At 35.9% G+C, this 21,030-nt stretch overlaps 4 protein-coding genes across 4 annotated transcripts; all 4 read left to right on the forward strand.

Moving 5' to 3' along the window:
* Positions 1 to 224: 224 nt before the first annotated feature.
* On the forward strand, positions 225 to 4,183 carry LOC106396900 (serine/threonine-protein kinase D6PK-like). Its single transcript, XM_013837407.3, has 3 exons — positions 225 to 926; positions 3,220 to 3,653; positions 3,735 to 4,183. Exons 1-3 carry the CDS (start codon positions 412 to 414, stop codon positions 4,109 to 4,111), a joined length of 1,326 nt encoding a protein of 441 aa, XP_013692861.2. The 5' UTR covers positions 225 to 411; the 3' UTR covers positions 4,112 to 4,183.
* Positions 4,184 to 15,169: 10,986 nt separating this feature from the next.
* Positions 15,170 to 18,802, forward strand: LOC106396902 (peptidyl-prolyl cis-trans isomerase CYP71). The gene is made up of 13 exons (XM_013837408.3): positions 15,170 to 15,416; positions 15,538 to 15,623; positions 15,712 to 15,800; positions 15,893 to 16,135; positions 16,233 to 16,354; positions 16,537 to 16,612; positions 16,709 to 16,816; positions 16,900 to 17,076; positions 17,275 to 17,492; positions 17,677 to 17,809; positions 17,924 to 18,147; positions 18,235 to 18,388; positions 18,473 to 18,802. The coding sequence occupies exons 1-13, from the start codon at positions 15,262 to 15,264 to the stop codon at positions 18,554 to 18,556; spliced, it is 1,869 nt and encodes a 622-aa protein (XP_013692862.1). The 5' UTR covers positions 15,170 to 15,261; the 3' UTR covers positions 18,557 to 18,802.
* Positions 18,803 to 19,124: 322 nt separating this feature from the next.
* LOC125583140 (uncharacterized protein At4g02000-like) lies at positions 19,125 to 19,673 on the forward strand. Its single transcript, XM_048749724.1, has one exon. It carries the CDS (start codon positions 19,125 to 19,127, stop codon positions 19,671 to 19,673), a length of 549 nt encoding a protein of 182 aa, XP_048605681.1.
* Positions 19,674 to 19,743: 70 nt separating this feature from the next.
* On the forward strand, positions 19,744 to 20,516 carry LOC106393364. Its single transcript, XM_013834065.2, has 2 exons — positions 19,744 to 20,104; positions 20,269 to 20,516. The coding sequence occupies exons 1-2, from the start codon at positions 19,744 to 19,746 to the stop codon at positions 20,514 to 20,516; spliced, it is 609 nt and encodes a 202-aa protein (XP_013689519.2).
* Positions 20,517 to 21,030: the final 514 nt, after the last annotated feature.

Consider the following 21,030-nt stretch of genomic DNA (forward strand, 5'->3'; position numbering starts at 1 on the left):
ACTACAGTTACAACAGAATTAAAACAAACACAAAATATGTGCGCGTCATTTTCTTTTTTTTGTAGGGGCCTAGGTTATATGTCTCTTTGCTTATCTCTTTCGAAACATACAGAGGAAAGATCTGATGGAGAGCCAAATCGTCCCAAATAATTTCGTAATAATTGTCTAGTTACAATATTAAAATTTTATTAAATCCTAACTATCGATAGTTGCTTAAAATATAAGCCAAAATACGATTTAATTACACAACGGGGCATATCTAACCCCTAAATTACAGCCTTTGCCATTGCCATACACATCGTTTTTGTATCTTCTAATGATTCTATTTCTCGGCAAAATCTCACAACTAACTTCTTCTCTTCTCCATTGCCACATCTCTCTCTCTCTCTCTCTTCATTGATTGGATCCGAAATGGAGCCATGGGTTGACGATCTGGCTGACGATTTACAAAGTGTGAGCTTTACCTCCGCCGGAACCACCGTGAATCGGAGCACTAGCTCCGGCTCTCGCTCATCCTCCTCCGCCGCAGCTCTTACTCCGGCGACATCTTTTTCCTCCGCCAAACTTCCTCCCTCACTCAGATCGTCTCTCTCCCTCTCCGATCTCCGATTCCGTCTCCGTCTCGGGGCCGGAGACATCGGTTCTGTTTTCTTAGCTGAATTCAAATCCGCAACCGCCGTCGAATTACCGCTCTTAGCCGCTAAGGTTATGGATAAGAAAGAGCTCGCGAGCCGAAGCAAAGAAGGTAGAGCGAAGACGGAGAGAGAGATTCTCGAAACGCTTGACCATCCTTTCCTCCCGACGCTTTACGCCGCCATAGATTCTTCGAAATGGCTCTGCTTACTGACGGAGTTTTGTCCCGGCGGCGATCTCCACGTTCTCCGTCAGAAACAGCCTTACAAACGCTTCCACGAATCCGCCGTCAGGTAACCGCCGTTAACAATTTCCGTTTATCTCCTTGAATATGGTGTATTCAGTTTCCAAAAACATTTTAAAAAATATTAGGAGTATTAGGAAGGTTGATGAAATCAGGGAAGTGGGACCACCAGCTGGTCATTTGTCTGGTAGTTAACACTTAAACATAACAGAGTTTATGGCTTTGTGCTCTCCTGCACCGTTATCTAACACGATTATTGCCGGTTTTACGGGTAATTATCATTAAATCATAGGCCCGTTAAGTGAAACCGCATTAAGGTTTGCACATATGGTTTCCGCAATCTCGTCCGATGTGTTCCAAAACTTAGCATTGTTTCCAGATTTGTTCTATTGATTTGATGTGCTCGATATTTAAAAATAAATATTCAAGTTTGTCGACTTGTTTAATTAAAAATACTTTAGTGTGGCCATTTATATTATGTGTATATATTTATTTTATATAGGCAGAAGTACTCACGATTAACAAAGTGTGTGCTTCTGTAACATGTGTGGGCAGTATATCGCAGCGCGCAATACGAGTGCAATGTTTATTCTAGGTCTTTTAGGTTGGATCTTAGCGTATTTTTTAGTTTTTAACTAAAAAAACTAAGAAACGTCTTTTATATCAGGTCTCTTAGCTTTTTTAGTTACGCTAAGAGACCATATCTTATATTACGCTAAGAGATCCAACCTAATACACCTGCAATAAATATCTTCTAAGTAGTAGCTCTGATTAGTAGCAATCTGTGGGGACTGCCTAAAAAGTCAAATCGAGTGGGGTTTGACTTTGAATTCTAACAAATCGTTTAAGGACACGTGTATATTTGTAGTGGGACCGTGCAATTTAATTGAATCACGTAGCATGTCATGGAAATGAATATTTTTCTAATTGCGCGCATGTGGCTTCAGTACAAGCACATACCAGCAAACCAGGTTATTTGTAACCATTACAACTTTACCATTTCCTTTGAAACCGGTGGCTATTATGAATTTTTAATTTTCTTTTCAAATAATCTTATGGGGTTGCCCCACTTTAGTAAGAATATTCAAAATTACAAAAGAAAAATATTAACCGAATTTTGGAGACGGGGAACAATATATTTTTGGTACATTTTTTTTAATCATTTTGGGGTTTTCTATGCATTTTAATTCCTTTCTTGTTATTTAAAATTTTATGGCACTCAGCGGATATCTGGTAGTAGATACGAATTATAAAAGTGACGATCGATTGATCAAAAGAAAAAAGTGACGATCCAAACAGAACAGAGTGGATGCTGGACACCACACAAAAAAAAACAAATAGTCGATGATGCAAATTATAGTACGCTTTTTGTTTATTATAATAGGCTTTTTGTTATGGGTTGGTCCAAAAGTTTTTTTTTTTTTTGTAACTTAGTCCAAAAGTTTAATTGCCGTGGTATGTTGATGGATTTACTTTTACCGCCTTTGGTTGGTAGTAGATGAAGTGATTATTATTAGTTGAGTTAGCCACTTATTGCCATTTATGAACCAACTCTTACCACGTAATATACTAGAAAACCGGATCTACTTATTCTTGGTAGATGATGATAGACCTGTTTTTTTTTTCTTGAGTTAATGTCAGATCGCAAGTAGTAGTTGACACATTAAAGAAAGGTCATGACTGGTTTAGGCATTTCTTATAACTATTGTGACTTGATTGTGTTTTAGTTACAACTAAATTCTAATGTATATGAGTATATAGAGTATTTGCTTTACCTTCTTTTTTTTTTTTTTTTTTTGTCTCTGGCCATGTAACTGAGTTCTACTAGGTCTCTTAGGTATCCTGACTAAATCTACCTATCTTTTTTATCATGAATGTAGTGGCACCTTATGTTATTTGAGGTTGTCCAACCCAAAAAAATATCACGAAGTTTCTGGTTTATCTTTTGTAACTTGTTCTTAAGAACCCAAAACAGACTTTTATACACTGTTTTGTGTGGAGTTGTTTGTTGATTGTGGACCCGTGAAGACAAAAGAGGAATCTTGGGTAATCTATTTGCACCAGAAACTCTCTTAGACAAAAGAGTTCGTTAAGCTAGCGAACTTTGTAGGTCCATTATTGTTCCTTATGCATAGTGTAAACCAAACCCAACATTATCTTCTTGTCCCCAAAATCCAACATATGTTTTGTCACAATAGCTAAATATGTAACAAAAGATTCCAAATTATTATTACAAATCTCAATTATTCGTTTTGTCCTCACTACCCTGTCTTCTTCTTCCTGACCCTTATGTCAATTTTGCGTTTACATCACTAACTAACCACATCTCTTGTAATTTCTAGATTCTATGTATCGGAAGTGATCGTAGCCATGGAATATCTTCACATGATGGGGATTGTTTACCGAGACTTGAAGCCTGAGAATGTGTTGGTTCGATCAGATGGTCACATCATGCTAACCGATTTCGATCTCTCCTTAAGATGTGATGAATCCACCTCCACACCACAGATTGTACTGAACCGAAACGCACTACCAAACGGCTCGTCTGACCAGAACGAAAACCAAACAATGGACCATCGTCAGACCACATCGTCTTCTTGCATGATCACAAACTGTATTGTCCCAGCTGTCTCCTGCTTCCACCCGAGAATCAGAAGACGTAAGAAGAAAGCTGATCACCGTAACAACGGTCCTGAGCTTGTGGCCGAGCCTCTGGACGTCCGCTCCATGTCCTTTGTTGGGACGCATGAGTACTTGGCTCCTGAAATTGTTTCAGGTATACTTCAAATTTACTTCATTATGATCTATTATTTTGTTAGTTTAGATCATATTAACTCATCCAAAATGTGAATGGCAGGAGAAGGGCATGGGAGCGCGGTGGATTGGTGGACATTGGGGATATTCATGTTCGAGCTGTTCTACGGTACGACGCCTTTCAAAGGGATGGACCACGAGTTAACCCTTGCAAACATCGTCGCTAGAGCCCTCGAATTTCCAAAAGAGCCAACCATTCCAAGCGCGGCCAAGGATCTGATCTCTCAGCTACTGGCTAAGGACCCGATCCGACGTTTGGGGTCGTCTCTGGGTGCATCTGCCGTGAAACGCCACCCGTTTTTCCAAGGAGTTAATTGGGCTTTGCTCATGTGTACTCGTCCTCCTTTTCTTCCTCCGCCTTTCCGCAAAGAACTTTTGTCCGATGACATTTATCCTGATACCCATGTCGACTACTATTAATAATATATTAATTAGCAACTACGAAACTGACAATTTTCTTCAGAGATTAATCTATAATTTTCACACATAAAACCGAAGTAAAGACCAAGGCACACGACGTAGTGGCCTATGGTTGCGTTTCTGTTATCTTATCTTACAATTTAAAGATGTTTACCGCATTATTTATGAATTGATTTAGCTTATTTGTTATGTTTCCGTGATTTTAGGTAATTTTGCCTATTTGTCATGTTTTAATTAGGTTTAAGCTGAGTCATTAATTTATTAATAGTTTTTATTTGCGTCCATAATTTATTAATTTAAATAATATAACTCTAAAATATGTAATTAGATATATAATTATTTTGATTTTGCTTATTTGTCATGTTTTTATTTTTATTAGGTTTTAGCTTAGTCATTGATTTATTAATAATTTTTAGCTGAATCACTAATTTATTAATTTAAAAAAATATCCGTAATTAATTTTATATATAATTAAAAACGAATTTTGATTTAATAATATTTAAATCTATATGTTATATTAAAATTCTTATTTTCTTATTTGTCATATTTTATTAGGTTTTAAGTTTTTATATAGGTCATTGACTTATTATTAGTTTTTAACTGAGTACTAGATTTTGATCCGCGCTTAGAAAGTGCGGGTATTTGTTGTTGACCATTTAATAAAATTTGAATGAATTTATAACTTTTTATTAGAGATAAATAATTTAGAAGTCTATTACAATTTTTGAATTTCAAACAATGTTTTCATATCAATCCTGACTTGTGATCAAACCAATATATCCAGTGACTCGTAGATAGTCCGGTTTGGATTTAATGAAACAAAATATGGTAAAAATCCAAAAACCTTGCTATCAACCCGCGACCGATACCGGTTGATCCGATAAAACCTAAAAATTTGATAACATTTTTAAAAACTTTTGATTAATATTTCATATATTTTTCAATATTACATAAAATTAAATAAACTTGTGATTCTTTATACTTTGATGAATTTCTTTTATTATGTGATTAGAAGAAAGTGAAAACATAGTAGTTGAAAGAAAAACAAAATCAATATATATGAAAATATTAGTTTTTTATTACTTACCTATTGTAATATTATTTTATTTTAGATTTAAAAATTGATTTTATGATACTTTTTAGATATTTTTGAAAGCTCAAATTTTTAAGTTAGTTATTTTGTGAGATATTAAGTTAGTTAGCACATCTGTAAGTGATCAAATTTGGTATAACTTGTGGGTAACACATATTTTGGACACACTAATTTTGGAATGATAATATATTTGATACTATTTATTAATTTATTCTAATATAATTTTTCATTTGCAGTATTGGTGATGAGGTTATTTTTGAATTAACGCTTTACCTATCATAATTTATCTTCACCAATTAATAACATAGTGTACTTGTATATTATATTCAATTGGTAGTATATTAAACTTCATAAGTTATGCACTCCAAAACTAATAGTGTTTTTCATTGGAATAGTGGTTAAAATATCATAGTACTTACATAGACCAAAATATTGATTTTGGAATTTTGAACATATCAGCATACTAATATATGAGTATGGTTCGTTTAATATTTTTAAAGATAGTGTATGATTGTTCTCGTAGATAGAATATTTGTAGCAATCGTAATATTAAAAAGAAATAGTCATAACTATATATTTATATTTAATAACATATAGGTATAACCGTATAATGTTAAAAGTAAATTATGTTGCCAAACGTTTGAACTATGTAAGTGTAAAAAGATTATGTTCGAAGCTTAAAAACCAATTGACCCAAATTAATTCTAATCTATAATAGGTGCAATATAAAAAACAAAGATAAATATGCACAAAAAACAGAAGATAAATTAGCTAAATTCAAATATATACTAACCACTCATCATGAGCCTTGCAGAGCAGCACCTTCAGCAGTCATCTTTCTCACCAACCTTCTAAGAGCCAAAGTGAGTGTTAATGGCGCCATCAAGAGCTTCCTTCGGTGGCACTCCACAACCCTGCTGAAATATGTTACAAACAAACAAACCATTAAGCACTCAATACAAACTCACGTTGATAGGAGCAATGTTCTTCTAGAAAATTGAGTAGTTCACATGACCTGCAACAATAGATATATAAACATATGAGTTTCATTCTCTTGCACTATTCGCTTCCCCATCGTGTCTTGGAAAACCATTAAGGATAGTTCAAACCAAAACTTTAGTTAGATTAAATTTTGTTTACTGTCAATTATATATATCTGGTCCTGAGCTCAAGACCCAGCAGCCTTAAATACCTCCTAAGCCAACTTCTATTGCTGATCAAACTTTGAATCCACTCTGAGAGAGGTTTCATCTAACGATCAGTCTCTATATACTAATCATCAAAACCAGATTTATCTACTAAGGCAACTACATTAACAACTAAAGTTCTTTAGCTCAACTCGATTCATCAAACGGCCGTAAATTTTATATAAATCTGCTATCCAACCAATCACAAATCAACCAAAAAATGATCCGAGAATGAAACTAAGGAAACGTCAAAACACCCTTAAAGACCTCCGCCATTGAACCTGATGTCCCTCCGCAAATTGACGTCGTAAGTCTGGTCACTAATTTAGAATCTGCATATGTCACCACTAATCGACAGCTCCAACGCGTTGTAATCATAGGGAAGATTAAGAAGTGCTAAGAAAGGTCTGGATTCTTCGGAAACCCAGAAGCTTCAACTCGACGACGTCTCCGTCGGCTAAGGTTTTTCTACTCGCTACCGAACGAAGATGATGAGTTACGCAAACAAAGTGATCGCCTAGAATAAAAATTGTTTTGTTATAGAGGAATGGTTAGACTAAATCATGAAAATCATTGTATAGATTTGGTTTAGTCATATAAATCTCAAAGTCTAAAAAACGAAACCCAGTGGTGTATGAAACATATATCGTATAATTAAAGTAGTAATTGTGTATAGTTAGAGTAAATAATTGTTGGACCAAAAAAATAATAAATAGTTTAGATAGTCCAACAACCTTGTTTAAGTAGATTTTTTAGGACTCTTTCCCTTTTAATAGTATAGATTTATTAATTTTCACAAAACTCATAATGAGTTGAGTCCATAATTTATTAATTTAAATAATATAACTATAAAATATGTAATTAGATATATAATTATTTTGATTTTGCTTATTTGTCATATTTTCCATGATTTTAGTCAATTTTTCTTATTTGTAATGTTTTTATTAGGTTTTAGCTTAGTCATTGATTTATTAATAATTTTTAGCTGAATCACTAATTTATTAATTTAAAAAATATCCGTAATGAATTTTATATATAATTAAAAATGAATTTTGATTTAATAATATTTAAATCTATATGTTATATTAAAATTTTTATTTTCTTATTTGTCATATTTTATTAGTTTTTAAGCTTTTATATAGGTCATTGACTTTGGCAATTGGTTACAGGTTGCATAGCAGTAAAGAAAAATCTAAGGTCTCGAGGTATTCAAGGGGATACGATCTGTGCACGATGTGGAGCACCTGAGGAGTCCATCAATCATGTTTTTTTTTGAATGCCCTCTGGCAATCCAGGTTTGGGCATTGTCACGGATTCCGTCAAACCCAGATTTTTTCCCCTGCAATAACTATTTGCAAATATGGATCATTTATTTTGGAGGGTGTCCCCACCAATGGACGATAATCATTTTGCATGGATCCTATGGTATATATGGAAAGGAAGGAACAATAAGGTCTTTAGCAATTTGGATATTGATCCCCGCGATACCCTCAAGTTGGCAAAAACAGAATCGGCCCTCTGGGCTGAGGCGCAAATTAAAAATGAACAGGGATCTGATCAAACCCGATTGGTAATGAATGCGACATTGCCCACTATCTCCGGTAGATGGTGTTTCACGGATGGTTCATGGAAGAAAAATGATCGGTTTTCGGGACAAGGATGGTGTAGTACTCTAGAAGGTTTTGACAGTTTGATGGGAGCAAGGAATACTAGAGCGGGTCAATACCCACTGCACTCGGAGATGGAGGCGCTCATATGGGCAATGGAATGTATGAGGAACTTAAGACAATATAATGTTACTTTTGCGACGGATTGTTCTCAGTTGGTGAAGATGGTTTCTGAACCCGAAGAATGGCCCGCATTTGCAAGTTATTTGGAAGATATCAAGATCGTGCAAAGAAGTTTCCACAGCTCAGAGCTCATCCATATACGAAGGACGCTAAACACAAGGGCGGATAGTCTAGCACGCAGTGCAAGAAAGCAACCCTCGTTTGTAGTCCACATGGATGCGGAGCTACCAGTTTGGCTCACAGAGTCTATATGAGTCTGTTTGTTTGCTGACAAAAAAAAAATATAGGTCATTGACTTATTATTAGTTTTTAACTGAGTATTTATTAATTTTCACAAAACCCATAATGAGTTGAGTACATAATTTATTAATTTAAATAATATAAATATAAAATATGTAATTAGATATATAATATTTTGATTTTGCTTATTTGTCATGTTTTCCATGATTTTAGTCAATTTTGCTTATTTGTAATGTTTTTATTAGGTTTTAGCTTAGTCATTGATTTATAAATAATTTTTAGCTGAATTACTAATTTATTAATTTAAAAAATATACGTAATGAATTTTATATATAATTAAAAACGAATTTTGATTTAATAATATTTAAATCTATATGTTATATTAAAATCTTTATTTTCTTATTTGTCATATTTTATTAGGTTTTAAGCTTTTATATAGGTCATTGACTTATTATTAGCTTTTAACTGAGTATTTATTAAATTTCACAAAACCCGTAATGAATTTTATGTATAATAATGCACACATTTTATTTTAATAATATTAAATTTATATTTTATATTAAATAATTAATTATAAACTAATATAATAAAATTGTGAAAATATATTTAAAAATTAAGAGAATTCTTATATATATTGTGTTGCTATCTGAAAACAATATTTTTTATTATAAAGTTAAAAAACTAAGATATAAAAAAGTTTATAATTAAATATTAGTTTATAATGCCAATTTTTGGATTAATAAGACATAAAATAATAAGTATTCGTAAGATGATTATGCCCGCATGTGCGGGCAAAACACCTAGTTATTAAAAAAGAAAATAGCTAGATACCAAGACTAGAATATTTAAAAGGTGTGATTAATGATTTAGGGTAAAATAAAGCAAAGTTATCTTACAACTGCATGTTTATTTTGTCAACAAGATGTATACTGCATGTTATTAAAAAGAAAACATATACCAAGACTAGAAAATTTAAAAGGTAATATTAATGATTTTTAGGGTAAAATAAAGTAAGATTATTCGTAATACTACGGAAACAATAAATAGTGTAGTAAATCAAGAAGAATAGATCAAATATAATGTTTTATTGATAAATAGAGAAGAAATACAACATATTGTCCAGAAACACTAGTTTTAGTTGTCTCGTTCTATAATCGAAAGTGTTTAGTAGTCAACTTTTTTTTCTAGGGTTTTAGGAGTCTATTTTATAGGTCACTGTAGAAATCTAGGTTAACTTTTTCCATATCCTAAAATATCATTTAGGCAAAAAAATCATTAATTTTACCCAGAGGGAGGAGAAAAACATGAACCGGTGTCTTGCTCTAAGCAGTGAATCAACTATCTCTAACAGTTTGTCCCTTATTTTCTGAATTCATGTATGAAGTCTAGAAAGAACATGTGCTTTTCGGTCGACCACAATCATACCCTTACAATAGGTTTATGAGTGATGTGAGGAGCACATTGTTGCTTTTTAGAGGTTTCCTAGATTATTCTGGCATGCACCGAATGGAAATTTGGTAGAAGACGCTTCATTGAGAAGACATATAATGATATAAGAGATTGGGACCTCTTAAGTCGCTTAGCGCGGATCCATATATGATCATGTGACCTTGATGGACTCGTTGTTCAAGATTTGCATTACAATGGTCTACAAAATCCGTCTTGTGGCACATGGCCTTAGTGGCACATGGCCTTAGTGGTACGTGGCCTATTAGGTGATAAGAATCGTTTTGTCTAGAGGGCACACAGCCGGACAAGACAGTAGATTAGTCGATATGCTTCATAAGCATGTGTTTTCCTGCTTATGAGGAAGAGATTATGGCATGAGCTAGTAGAAAAAATTGTGGAGCGCTACAATGAGCATAGAATTTAGTCTGGTTATCGATGATCATGTATATCTGTGTAATTCAATAAGGAATAACATCTTTAAAGTATGTATTCATGTCGCATAGGAGGAAATGCTTAACTTGGAGGTATGAGGAAAGTGTTATAAAGGGAATACTAAATTGTGTATATGTTCTAACTATTGCTTGTTGTTGAGCCTTTTGGAGATTCTCTTGCCTTTGGGTTTTCTTTTCTTGTAGAATATTACCATTGTGATTAGAGAATCTTGGCTTCAATGTTGAAAGAAATTCAAATTTCAGAAATTCAATTCTCAATTTTCAAATCTTTTTCATCTTTCCTTTTATATCGAACATATCATCCTTTTTTGAATAGATGAGATATTTTGGGAAACCATAGGCTCGATTTAGTAGATTGCATGATATATAGACTTCGATTGGATTACTACCATATATACCTTGTGACTTTTGCTTTTAGCCGCCCGAGAAGATGGAGGAATATTCAAACTTTTCTTATTGTTTCGCTTCTTTTGTGGGTGGCTGTTTGAGATCCATGTAGATTTTTGGGGGTTCTTTCTCTTCTTCCAACCTGATATGGGATGATATCCTGAAGGTTGATCAGGTGGATTTATTCCAACAGCTTCCTTGAGGCATTATCATCCTCTTGGTTGTGTGTGTGGGGTGGGGGATATGTCCCTATTCCGAGATAGGAGAGAATGAAATCACTGTTGTTTTTTTAGGCGGGGTTCCAGGGAGAGATACCAGCTATGATAGTGGAGATTTCCTCATATTTTTGTATTTCTCTCTCGCAGCTCAACTCATTGACTTGGAGAACGTTGAATTCCATCCATGTATTGGGGGAGTTTTCCAGCATACCCTTTGGTATACACGAGATATTATACTCATATTACTTTGCTTCTTTGTTCAACAAAAATGGGTTTTATCATATTTGTTCCACCGATGGCCAGCCGATTAAGAGCCACTGGAAGGAATTAAAGAGAGGGCGTTCTTGGGTAGACGTTGGAACAATAAATACACATTTATGAAGACTCCTGATGCTTCCGGATTCCCTTTGTTTTGGCGTCGTGTGAGTGATTTTCCAGATGATGGATTGTCGGGTCATTTCCTTTACTGTTCTTGAATAATATGTTCCTTGTGATATCATTGTTTCATTCCCAGTTTTGTTCAAAGGGGAGTGGTTGGTGAAGGAAGCATTAAGCCTTCCCATGAAGTGGAGATGAGTATCATTCTTGATGAGTCAGGAGCAGTGCCGATTCTGAATATTTTCAGACAAGAAGCAATAAAAAAGTAAGGCCTCTTAAAATGTAGAAACATTAAAAATTACTTTTAATAAGTAAGATATATTTAAAATATATGTATTAGGAAAATGCTGAGGCACATAATAGAGCCAAACACACCTACCTTTCTTCTTTGGCTTCATTAACCACTAAACTACTTTAGAATATTGAAAATTTTTAGTCTATTATTTAATAAAACAAATGAAGACCGGAAGCCTAATCTTAACTGCGAGGAGATACAGTTATTCGAAAGGTACAAATTAAAATTGCTTTCACTCTATATACTTATTGTAATATTAATTAATAATGATCAATTGCAAAAACAACGCTTTTGTGGCTCAAGTTAAATAAGTTATAACCGGAATATCAACTAATGATCTCAATAAACGAAAAGACCAACACTTTGTGAAGTGGTTAAAAACGCAGGTATAAATCACACTAATTATAAATATAATTAATAAGTTAATATGTTAGTTATATTATGACATATTAATGATGTAAATTACAGGTTGATTATGATGATCCATTTTACAGTCTGTGGGTTCATGAATTGATACAAGGTCTCGTCGCTAAGATCACCACATCACATATGTACTTCACACGAGGTTACACTTTTCACACCTACGAGTATGGAAGTCGTCGAGCAACGGTTAACTATGGAATATGTGTGAAAGGTGAAACAAATTTCTATGGGATTTTATAAGAGATCATCGAAGTGGAATTCCCTGGTTTAGTGAAGATGAAATATGTCCTCTTCAAATGTGACTGGTTCGACCCCACCGAGAATAGAGGTGTTCGGTATAGCAAGTTTGGAGTTGTGGATATCAATGCTACACGTAGGTACAACAAATTTGAACCATACGTATTGGCATCTCAAGCATACCAAGTAAATTTTAATTCCATATCCGAGGATCAGACAATTTGGAATATCTTGGTTAGCCGCTATAAAAGTTACACCTCGGGGCCGAGTATTGAGTGATGAACAACCGCCTTTACAAGAAGATGCCCTAAATGAAGTGGACGTACCAGAACAAACTACAGATGAAATCTTACTTGTTGATCCGCAAAACCCGGAATATGAAGATCTGCCCTACAAAGGAGCGGATGAAGCCATCGAAGATGAATTTGAAGAAAGTGATGACCCGGATGATGGTTCTGCTGACGAGTGAACTTAAAGTTATGAAACTTAATTTGTTGTTTGTGGTTCTCATTATCTTGTTTAAGTATGAACTTAATAATGTCAAAAAATAAACGTTTTGATAAGTTAAGCCATTTGTTGTTTGGGGATTATAACTTATGTTGTTTGGGGTTTATAGTATATAACTTATGATGTTTGGAGTTTGGGGTTTCGGTTTTTGGGTATAACCAAGTGTCGTCTCTATTTCGTCGTAAATTTCAAAGTCGTCGTAAACACGAAGTAAATAAAGACGAATTAAAGACGCAAACATTTTTTACAACGAATTCTTTTACGAGATATTATTCGCATTCGTCGTAACTTTGTAGTGATTTTACGATGACGAAGACACGAGCACCATATATTTGTACTTATCTCGTCGTAAATTTACTCGACATTAGGATGAATGCTTAGTTTCAAGCCTATAAATATGAACTTTACTCCCTCATTCGAAAATGCACAAGATCAATCTTCCATTCATAAAACAGAATATAAATCTCTTCGAGAGATTTATCAGACGCCTGAGGATTCCTCCCCAGAAAATAATATAAATAATTTATTTTCTGCGGGGGGATCCTTAGGCTCTGATAACTCTCTCGAAGAGAATTTAAAGTCTTCCTATAAAAATAGTCGTCATAACCAAGTTGCTAATTTTAGTTGTACCAATTTCGTCTTTAATTAGTCGTAAGCCAAACGCGGCCGTGTTTGATTCATCATAATGTTTCACGCGGTCGTCTTTAATTCGTCGTAAATGCGAAGTATTGTCATCTTTAATTCGTCGTAAATTATCTGTCGTCGTAAGTGAGCCGTAAATTACGACGAAGTTACGACGCCTTAAAGACGAAACCTAAATCCTTATATAAACCTGGGCCGTCGAAGCTATTTTGATGCTCATTCATCTCTCTCTAACAACGACCTCGCCTCTCTATAACAAGTGACACATGCCACTTGAGAGACACATTTTTGTTGTTGTTTGTCTTTCTTACCCTCTACCTACATCATCCTTTTTATTTTTTTTCTCTCACAGTAAACATCGCTTTCTAGTTTCTTCTTCCTCCTTTTAATGTCTTCTCTCTCTTAAGATTTGTGGTTTCAATTTAATTTTCAAGACAATAACATTTCTCTTTCTTATCTCAGTTTATTTTGAAATTTGATTTATTTTCAGATTCGTGCTTAGTTTATGTTATCTTTATCTTTTAACTATTCAAAGTTTGAATCTTTTGTGCATCAATCCAATTTTCAATGATAATTCATATTGGTTTTAGATATGTAAACAGCAACGCTATTGGTTTTCTGTTTAGTTTGTAAACGAACCAAGTCGCAATAAATATCACTTGGAATCTTTAAACTGTCTCTTCTACATTTCAACTTCACGTTTCTAAAGTATTCATTTTGTGATGGTTCACCTCTTGACAGAGAAAAAGAGAATTTGAAATGGGAGCATTAGCGGACACTTAAGAAGAAGTTTTTATGGCTGGAGTACTCAAACATGGAACTGGAAAATGGCTTTACATATTTGCATACTCTTAGTACTACCTCTCTCTAGACCCCGACCCCAACTCTCATGTCCACGCCACCCATAAAAACAGCCTCAACATCCACACTTCCTAAATCCCTAGCAGCCACATCCACACCTTGCTTTTTGCTGATAACCACATCCACATGTCCTATGTCCACAACAATACCATCCACCCCTCGCAAGTCCCAGACAACCACATCCAACGCACGCTCTGTCCACAATACCCAAACAATATGCACATAGTGATCATACCCTTCACATGTCTCGACATCTATATAATAGCGGAGAAGATTTTGTAACAACGTAGTAAAAAAAAAAAAATAACGAAAAAGTGCCTCGCACGTCTCAAATGGAGGTGGAAGAAATAGTAAGAGCATTTTTGTCTCAAATTCTTGCGTTCACACATAAAAATGTGTGTCACATGTAGAATGTGTATTATTGTGTAAACAAAAGTCAAAATGTTTTTTTTATGTAATGCACTCTTAAAAGAAAAGCGCTTTTCAAATCTTAGACTCTAGGGAGAAGAAACGGTCTCATAGCTTTGAGTGTGGATGGAAGCCCCTTGGTCCAGTGGTTTGACCAATGGTTTATTAATGTTTCTACACCAAGATGTCTAGATTTCAATTCCCGGAGAAGGCAAAATTATGCGAATTAAGGGAGAAAAGACTTATAAGAGATCTACAGTCTGGCACAAAGAGTACTGTGAAACGTGAATTCTATAGAACGACTCAGGTGACGCAGTCAAGCGTGAATCCTCATATAACAGGTAGAATTGTCGGTCATAGAACCGTCTGTAGTATTTTTCAGAGTTAAAATAACATAATTATCGAGTGTTTAAAAAAAAAAGCTTTGAGTGTGGTTTGGGTAATTGGGCTTGTGTGAGGCCCAGTAGATAAACTTGGTTCATAAATCTCGACTCCTCTGTCTCTCTCTCTTTTATTTCGGTGCCGTCGGAGTTGTCCCCAGCAACCAACAACAGTGGTTTCAATCGAAGTTTTGACGGAATCGATGGAGGAAGAACCTAAGAATGGAAGCGCGAAAGAATTAGCGGTGGTGGAGGAGGAAGAGCCGATGGTGGGGCCAGGACCTGCTCCACGCGTCAAGCGCAAGCGTCCGCTTCAGTTCGAACAAGCGTATCTCGATTCGCTTCCTTGTGCTAATATGTAAGCCTTCCTTTTAAGGTTTTACTAGCAAATAAGTTTGTGAACGAGTACGCATTATTGAGCTTATTGGTCCTTGGAATCAAAAGGATTTAGTATTGAAAGATCTTTTTGTTTTGGTCAGGTATGAGAAAAGTTACATGCATAGGGATGTAGTTACACATGTTGCTGTCTCCGCTGCTGATTTCTTTATAACTGGAAGCATCGATGGTACTTTCTCTCAGATACTTATTGGCTTTACTCTCAGTTTTTTTACACATTCGCCAATTCGCTATTGTATCTTTTAATAAAAATCTAGGCCACTTGAAGTTTTGGAAGAAAAAGGGTGTTGGCATCGAGTTCGCTAAGCATTTTCGTTCCCATCTAGGTCCTATTGAAGGTCTTGCGGTGAGTATCCACATTTTCTAATGTTTTTTTTTTTTTGTGTGTGTGTTTGTTTCTTGTTCTGTTATCAACAATGACTCGTTTCAACGATGTAGGTTAGCGTTGATGGTTTGCTTTGCTGTACCATCTCAAATGATGATCATGCTGTTAAAATTTATGATGTTGTCAACTACGACATGATGGCCATGATCCGCTTGCCCTATATTCCCGGTGCTGTTGAGTGGGTCTACACACATGCGGATGTCAAAGCCAAACTTGCTGTTAGTGACCGAAACTCTTCCTTTGTGCACATTTATGATCCCCGCTCTGGTTCCAATGAACCCATTGCTTCTAAACAGGTCTGTTCTTCTTTTTTTTTTTTTTTTTTAATCTTGTTGCTATTTCTTGTGTTTTTTTTCCAGAGATTAACAGTTTCTTATATCTTTGTCGTTTCAGATACATTCGTATCCTGTTAAGGTCATGAAGTACAATCCTGTTTCTGACACAGTGATATCTGGTGACACAAAAGGAATCATCGAGTACTGGAGTCCAGCTACGCTACAGTTTCCTGAGGATGAGTATGTCCTTGTCCCTTTTCTTTTCCAAATTCCTTTTCTTCTTCCCATTTCGGTATTTTTTGTTTTTTATTTTCCTATCAGTTGGAGAATATCACGAAGAGGAGGCTATTGTAGTGAGATTTTTGTTGCTAATCTTTTTTTTTGGAATGTGTTTTGATTTGACTTTTTATTTCGTATTGTAGGGTAGACTTCAAACTAAAGAGTGACACAAATCTATTTGAGATTATAAAGTGTAAAACTACAATCTCCGCCATTGAGGTACGATTTAGGATCTTGTTTTGGGTATTTTCCATATGATATGTCCAGTGAAAATCATGGTGCTTTGGCGTCTAAATGTAGTGAACTTCTTTTCAGGTGAGTCCGGACGGTAGACAGTTTTCCGTTACATCTCCTGATCGTAGGATTCGCGTATTTTGGTTTGAAACTGGTAAACTAAGGCGGGTATATGACGAGTCTCTTGAGGTAGGACTACATATTCTATTCTTCTTGCCTTGCATGTTTTCACGTTACTCTTGAGTAATCTTAGATTGTATTGAAATTATTAGGTGGCCCAAGATCTACAGAGGAGCGATGCTCCATTGTACAGGCTTGAAGCAATTGACTTTGGTAGAAGAATGGCTGTTGAGAAGGAACTTGAAAAAACCGAGAGCGCTCCTCAGCCCAATGCAGTTTTCGATGAAAGCTCCAATTTCCTTATTTTTGCCACTCTTCTTGGAATCAAAGTAAGAATTCATCTTATTATTTTCGTTTTAAATTACCATAGACTAGCATACCAGTCTAGTGTCCTGTCTCACATGAACATGATTCAATCAATGATCACAGAAGCTAAATACTTTTATTGTAACTATATGTTAACGTGGTTAAAGAAGGGTCTCTGCGGATAGCTGACTTATTTCCCTGTCTACCCTTCTGTTACCTAGATAGTAAATTTACAAACCAATACAGTTGCAAGGATCCTTGGAAAGGTGGAGAGCAATGAAAGGTATCTGAGAGTTGCACTATATCAAGGTGATCAAGGCGGGAAGAAAGTTAGAAAGATTCCAGCAGCCGCAGCAAATGTAAATGAAAGCAAGGAGCCTTTAACTGATCCAACTATCTTATGTTGCGCCTTCAAGAAACACAGGATTTATATGTTCAGGTACTTGACACATATCCGGCTAAAACAACTCATGTTTGTATTGCATCTTTAGAAAAAAATCAACCTCTTTTGGTTTCCCTAGATTTCCGTAGACATTTTTCTCCTGTCTCTATAATATTTTATTCTTACCTTGTTATCACCGAACTCTTTATGGAAATTAATATAAGGAAATTGAAATCTGCAGTCGGAGAGAGCCAGAAGAACCTGAAGATGCAAGCCAAGGAAGGGATGTGTTCAACGAGAAGCCTTCTGCTGATGAACTTATGTCTGTCTCAGATATTGGAAACTCATCCACAACGTCTCTCCCAGAGAACGTGGTATGTTCTTCATAACCCATCAAACTGTTTTACTAATCATTAGTAGTTTGTGATTTGGATCTTTGGCATAATAGCTCTCTTAGGTCCTCTTTTTTAATTGGAAATTTACTTCAGATCATGCATACTACTATGGGGGATATGCACATAAAGCTTTACCCAGAAGAATGTCCCAAAACAGTGGAGAACTTCACAACACACTGTCGAAATGGCTATTACGACAACCACCTTTTCCACCGAGTTATCAAAGGATTCATGGTACAAACTGGAGATCCTCTTGGGGATGGCACTGGAGGACAGTCAATTTGGGGAAGAGAATTCGAGGACGAGTTTCACAAAAGGTAATATCATATTTTATTGTCATGCCAGCTTTTAATAAAAACGAAATGAATGTAAAGGCCTTAATTTGTGTTATGTTTTTCTTGTAGTCTTCGGCATGACAGGCCGTTCACAGTGTCCATGGCTAACGCTGGTCAAAACACAAACGGGTCGCAGTTCTTTATTACAACAGTAGCTACACCGTGGCTAGACAATAAGCATACAGTTTTTGGCAGAGTTGTGAAGGGAATGGATGTCGTACAGGTATGCAAATGAAAAATGAATGTTTTTATTGTCTTGCTAGCTTAGTGTGACATTGTGTCTAACCACAAAACCAAAAATGAACAGGGTATAGAGAAAGTGAAGACAGATAAAAACGACAGGCCTTACCAAGATGTTAAGATACTTAATGTCACTGTCCCTAAATCTTAGCATCTCCACTCTTTTCTCAAAGATAATCAAGAAACCCTAGGGTCTCGCTGTAGAATCTGAACTTTGGTCGTTGATTGTTCAAACTGTGGGATGTGTGTTGTGGCCGAGCACGTGACTTGGTGGTACCATCTTCTTGATACTGTTTAACACCATCTTTAATTTTGTTATGCAAGTACTTGGTGTTGGTGCTCGGTTTCATTTTCTTGTATTGTACTTCTACTTTATCAAAGTTCTATGATTGGACCAGATTTTCGGTATCGCAAGTTCATATTAATAATTAGTTTCATTTTATAATAATTAAAAATCACAAAATATAAATGGTTTATGTAGATTTTTTTATGAAAGAATATTCAAAGTATGTATTATTATTTTCCCGTTAAGTTTTTTTATATAATTATACTCGTTAAGTAACAAATAATAATTATACGCAATTGCGCAGACAAAAATCAATCTTGCTTTCTGAAAAAGTTTTTTTCCGCTGAATCTTACAGCTGATGAGGATTATAGCACGGTGGTGAGAAGTGCTAGAAGCCTGATTGGTCGTCTCCTAAATCCGGACTGTTAGAACATGGGACGAATGCTGAGAACGATGCCAAAGATCTGGAAGATTTATGAGAGGGTGAAGGAAATCGCTTTGACTAGAGATAGTTTTCAATTTGTCTTTGAACTGGAGACGAATATTCAGTCAGTAATGAAACATGAATTTTGGACTTTTGATGATTGGGGAATGGTGATGGAGAGATGGCAGGAAGTTCCACCAGCAAATTTCTTACAAACGGCTCTAATATTGATCCGAATTCATAAGATTCCAGTTAACTACTTCACATTTAAGATGATGGATGCGGTGGCTGGAGCTATTGGATATGCGAAGGTTATTGAGTATGACCCAGAAAAACCACATTTACTGGAGTATGTCAGAGTCCAAGTGATTATGGATCTACAGAACCCGCTAAGAGACACAAAGCTAGTGAACCTCCCAAAAGGGTGCTCAGCAACGGTGGACATTAAATATGAGAGAGTTCGAAAGAAGTCTTTCCACTGTCTACGTCTATCTCACGAGAAACAGAAATGTCCTCTCCTGAAGAAAGGCAAAGGCAAAAACTTTCAGCACACATAACGACAGCCTGAGGGGACCCTTCCTGTATCATCGACAACACTCCAATAACTTGGTGGAAACTATTATGCCAATGCTAGCGCCATCAGTTCCCCCAGGTTTTCGTCATCTACCTAATGTAGTGGCTCGTGAGGTGTTTGAGGAAATGCAGTTATACATGAACTGTGTTGATCCAGAAGAGAGGCGAATTAGGGAATTTCGTATGAAAAAAGTTTTGTCAGACCTATCTAAAGATCCAATCGCCCAAAGATCTTGTCTTAGACTGGAGAGTCAACCAGTTATATCCACAGCTCTCAATACTAATGTGGATAGAGTTTTTGACTTCAGACTCGCAGAGCATCACAGAGAACTTAACGAGACTGAGAACATCAAGAATGCCAGTTCTTCTCATGGGGGACATAAAATGCCAGAGAACCCTCTTGTGATCCAAGAAGGCAACAAGTTAATGTTGTCGACAAACAAGACGAGCCACAAAGAGGCTACAGAACGAGTAATCCATAATTCTCAGGGGAACATTCCACATCAGTAGCAAATGTGGAAAGTGCTGGTGACTTCAACCCACTAAATGAGACGACATGATTTGTCATTGGTTGCGAAGAAGCTTCGGTCTCTGATAGCAGGAGCGGACAGAAAGTTGGGAAACGCAAACAAGCATCATGGACTAGGAGACAACATAAGCACAATGAGAAGAAATCAGTTGCTGAAATGGCTGAAAAGAAGACTGATCTCAATGACGGGGATAGAAACATTAAAAGAAAGGCGGCAGAATATGGAGAGGTGTCTTCTAAGACTTACAAACAGGCTGACGGTTTGATGGTTCACCAGAAACCATCCACGTCTCCATGACAACGCTCAGTTGGAACTGTCGGGGATTGAGGAGCAACCTGACAGTTCGACGCCTTGAGAAAATGTGTCGTGAGCATTTCCCGGATTTCTTGTTTCTTCTAGAGACTAGAAACTCTAGTAGACACGTATCAAATTTTCAAAGCTCGTTGGGTTATGATCATAGCTTTATGGTGGATCCAGTGGGGCTAAGTGGAGGTTTGGCGCTGTTTTGGAAGAATAGTTATGAAGTGGAGATACCTTTTTCATCAAATCGGATTATTGATGTTAAAGTCAAGATTGGTTCACTCTGTTACTTTATGTCTTTCGTCTATGGTGATCCTGTCCGCCAACGAAGACAAGAAGTGTGGAATATGCTACAAGATATAGGGGAACAGCGTACTGGAGGCTGGTTTTTGGTTGGGGATTTCAACGAGATTATGAATAATGGAGAGAAACTTGGAGGCCCTGTACGTCAAGAAAGCTCTTTCTTTCCTTTCCGCTCTATGGTCAAAGAGTGTAGGATAAAAGAAGTCCC

This window comes from Brassica napus, chromosome C3, assembly GCF_020379485.1.
Source record: "Brassica napus cultivar Da-Ae chromosome C3, Da-Ae, whole genome shotgun sequence".
NCBI lineage: Eukaryota > Viridiplantae > Streptophyta > Magnoliopsida > Brassicales > Brassicaceae > Brassica > Brassica napus.

Coding starts and splice junctions, on each gene's coding strand:
- LOC106396900 (XM_013837407.3), top strand. CDS start 412: ATGGAGCCATGGGTTGACGATCTGGCTGACGATTTACAAAGTGTGAGC. Junction 927..3,219: donor TTCCACGAATCCGCCGTCAG/GTAACCGCCGTT, acceptor TGTAATTTCTAG/ATTCTATGTATCGGAAGTGA. Junction 3,654..3,734: donor GGCTCCTGAAATTGTTTCAG/GTATACTTCAAA, acceptor TGTGAATGGCAG/GAGAAGGGCATGGGAGCGCG.
- LOC106396902 (XM_013837408.3), top strand. CDS start 15,262: ATGGAGGAAGAACCTAAGAATGGAAGCGCGAAAGAATTAGCGGTGGTG. Junction 15,801..15,892: donor GTCCTATTGAAGGTCTTGCG/GTGAGTATCCAC, acceptor TCAACGATGTAG/GTTAGCGTTGATGGTTTGCT. Junction 18,148..18,234: donor GAGGACGAGTTTCACAAAAG/GTAATATCATAT, acceptor TTTTTCTTGTAG/TCTTCGGCATGACAGGCCGT.
- LOC125583140 (XM_048749724.1), top strand. CDS start 19,125: ATGGGACGAATGCTGAGAACGATGCCAAAGATCTGGAAGATTTATGAG.
- LOC106393364 (XM_013834065.2), top strand. CDS start 19,744: ATGCTAGCGCCATCAGTTCCCCCAGGTTTTCGTCATCTACCTAATGTA. Junction 20,105..20,268: donor CCCTCTTGTGATCCAAGAAG/GCAACAAGTTAA, acceptor TTGGTTGCGAAG/AAGCTTCGGTCTCTGATAGC.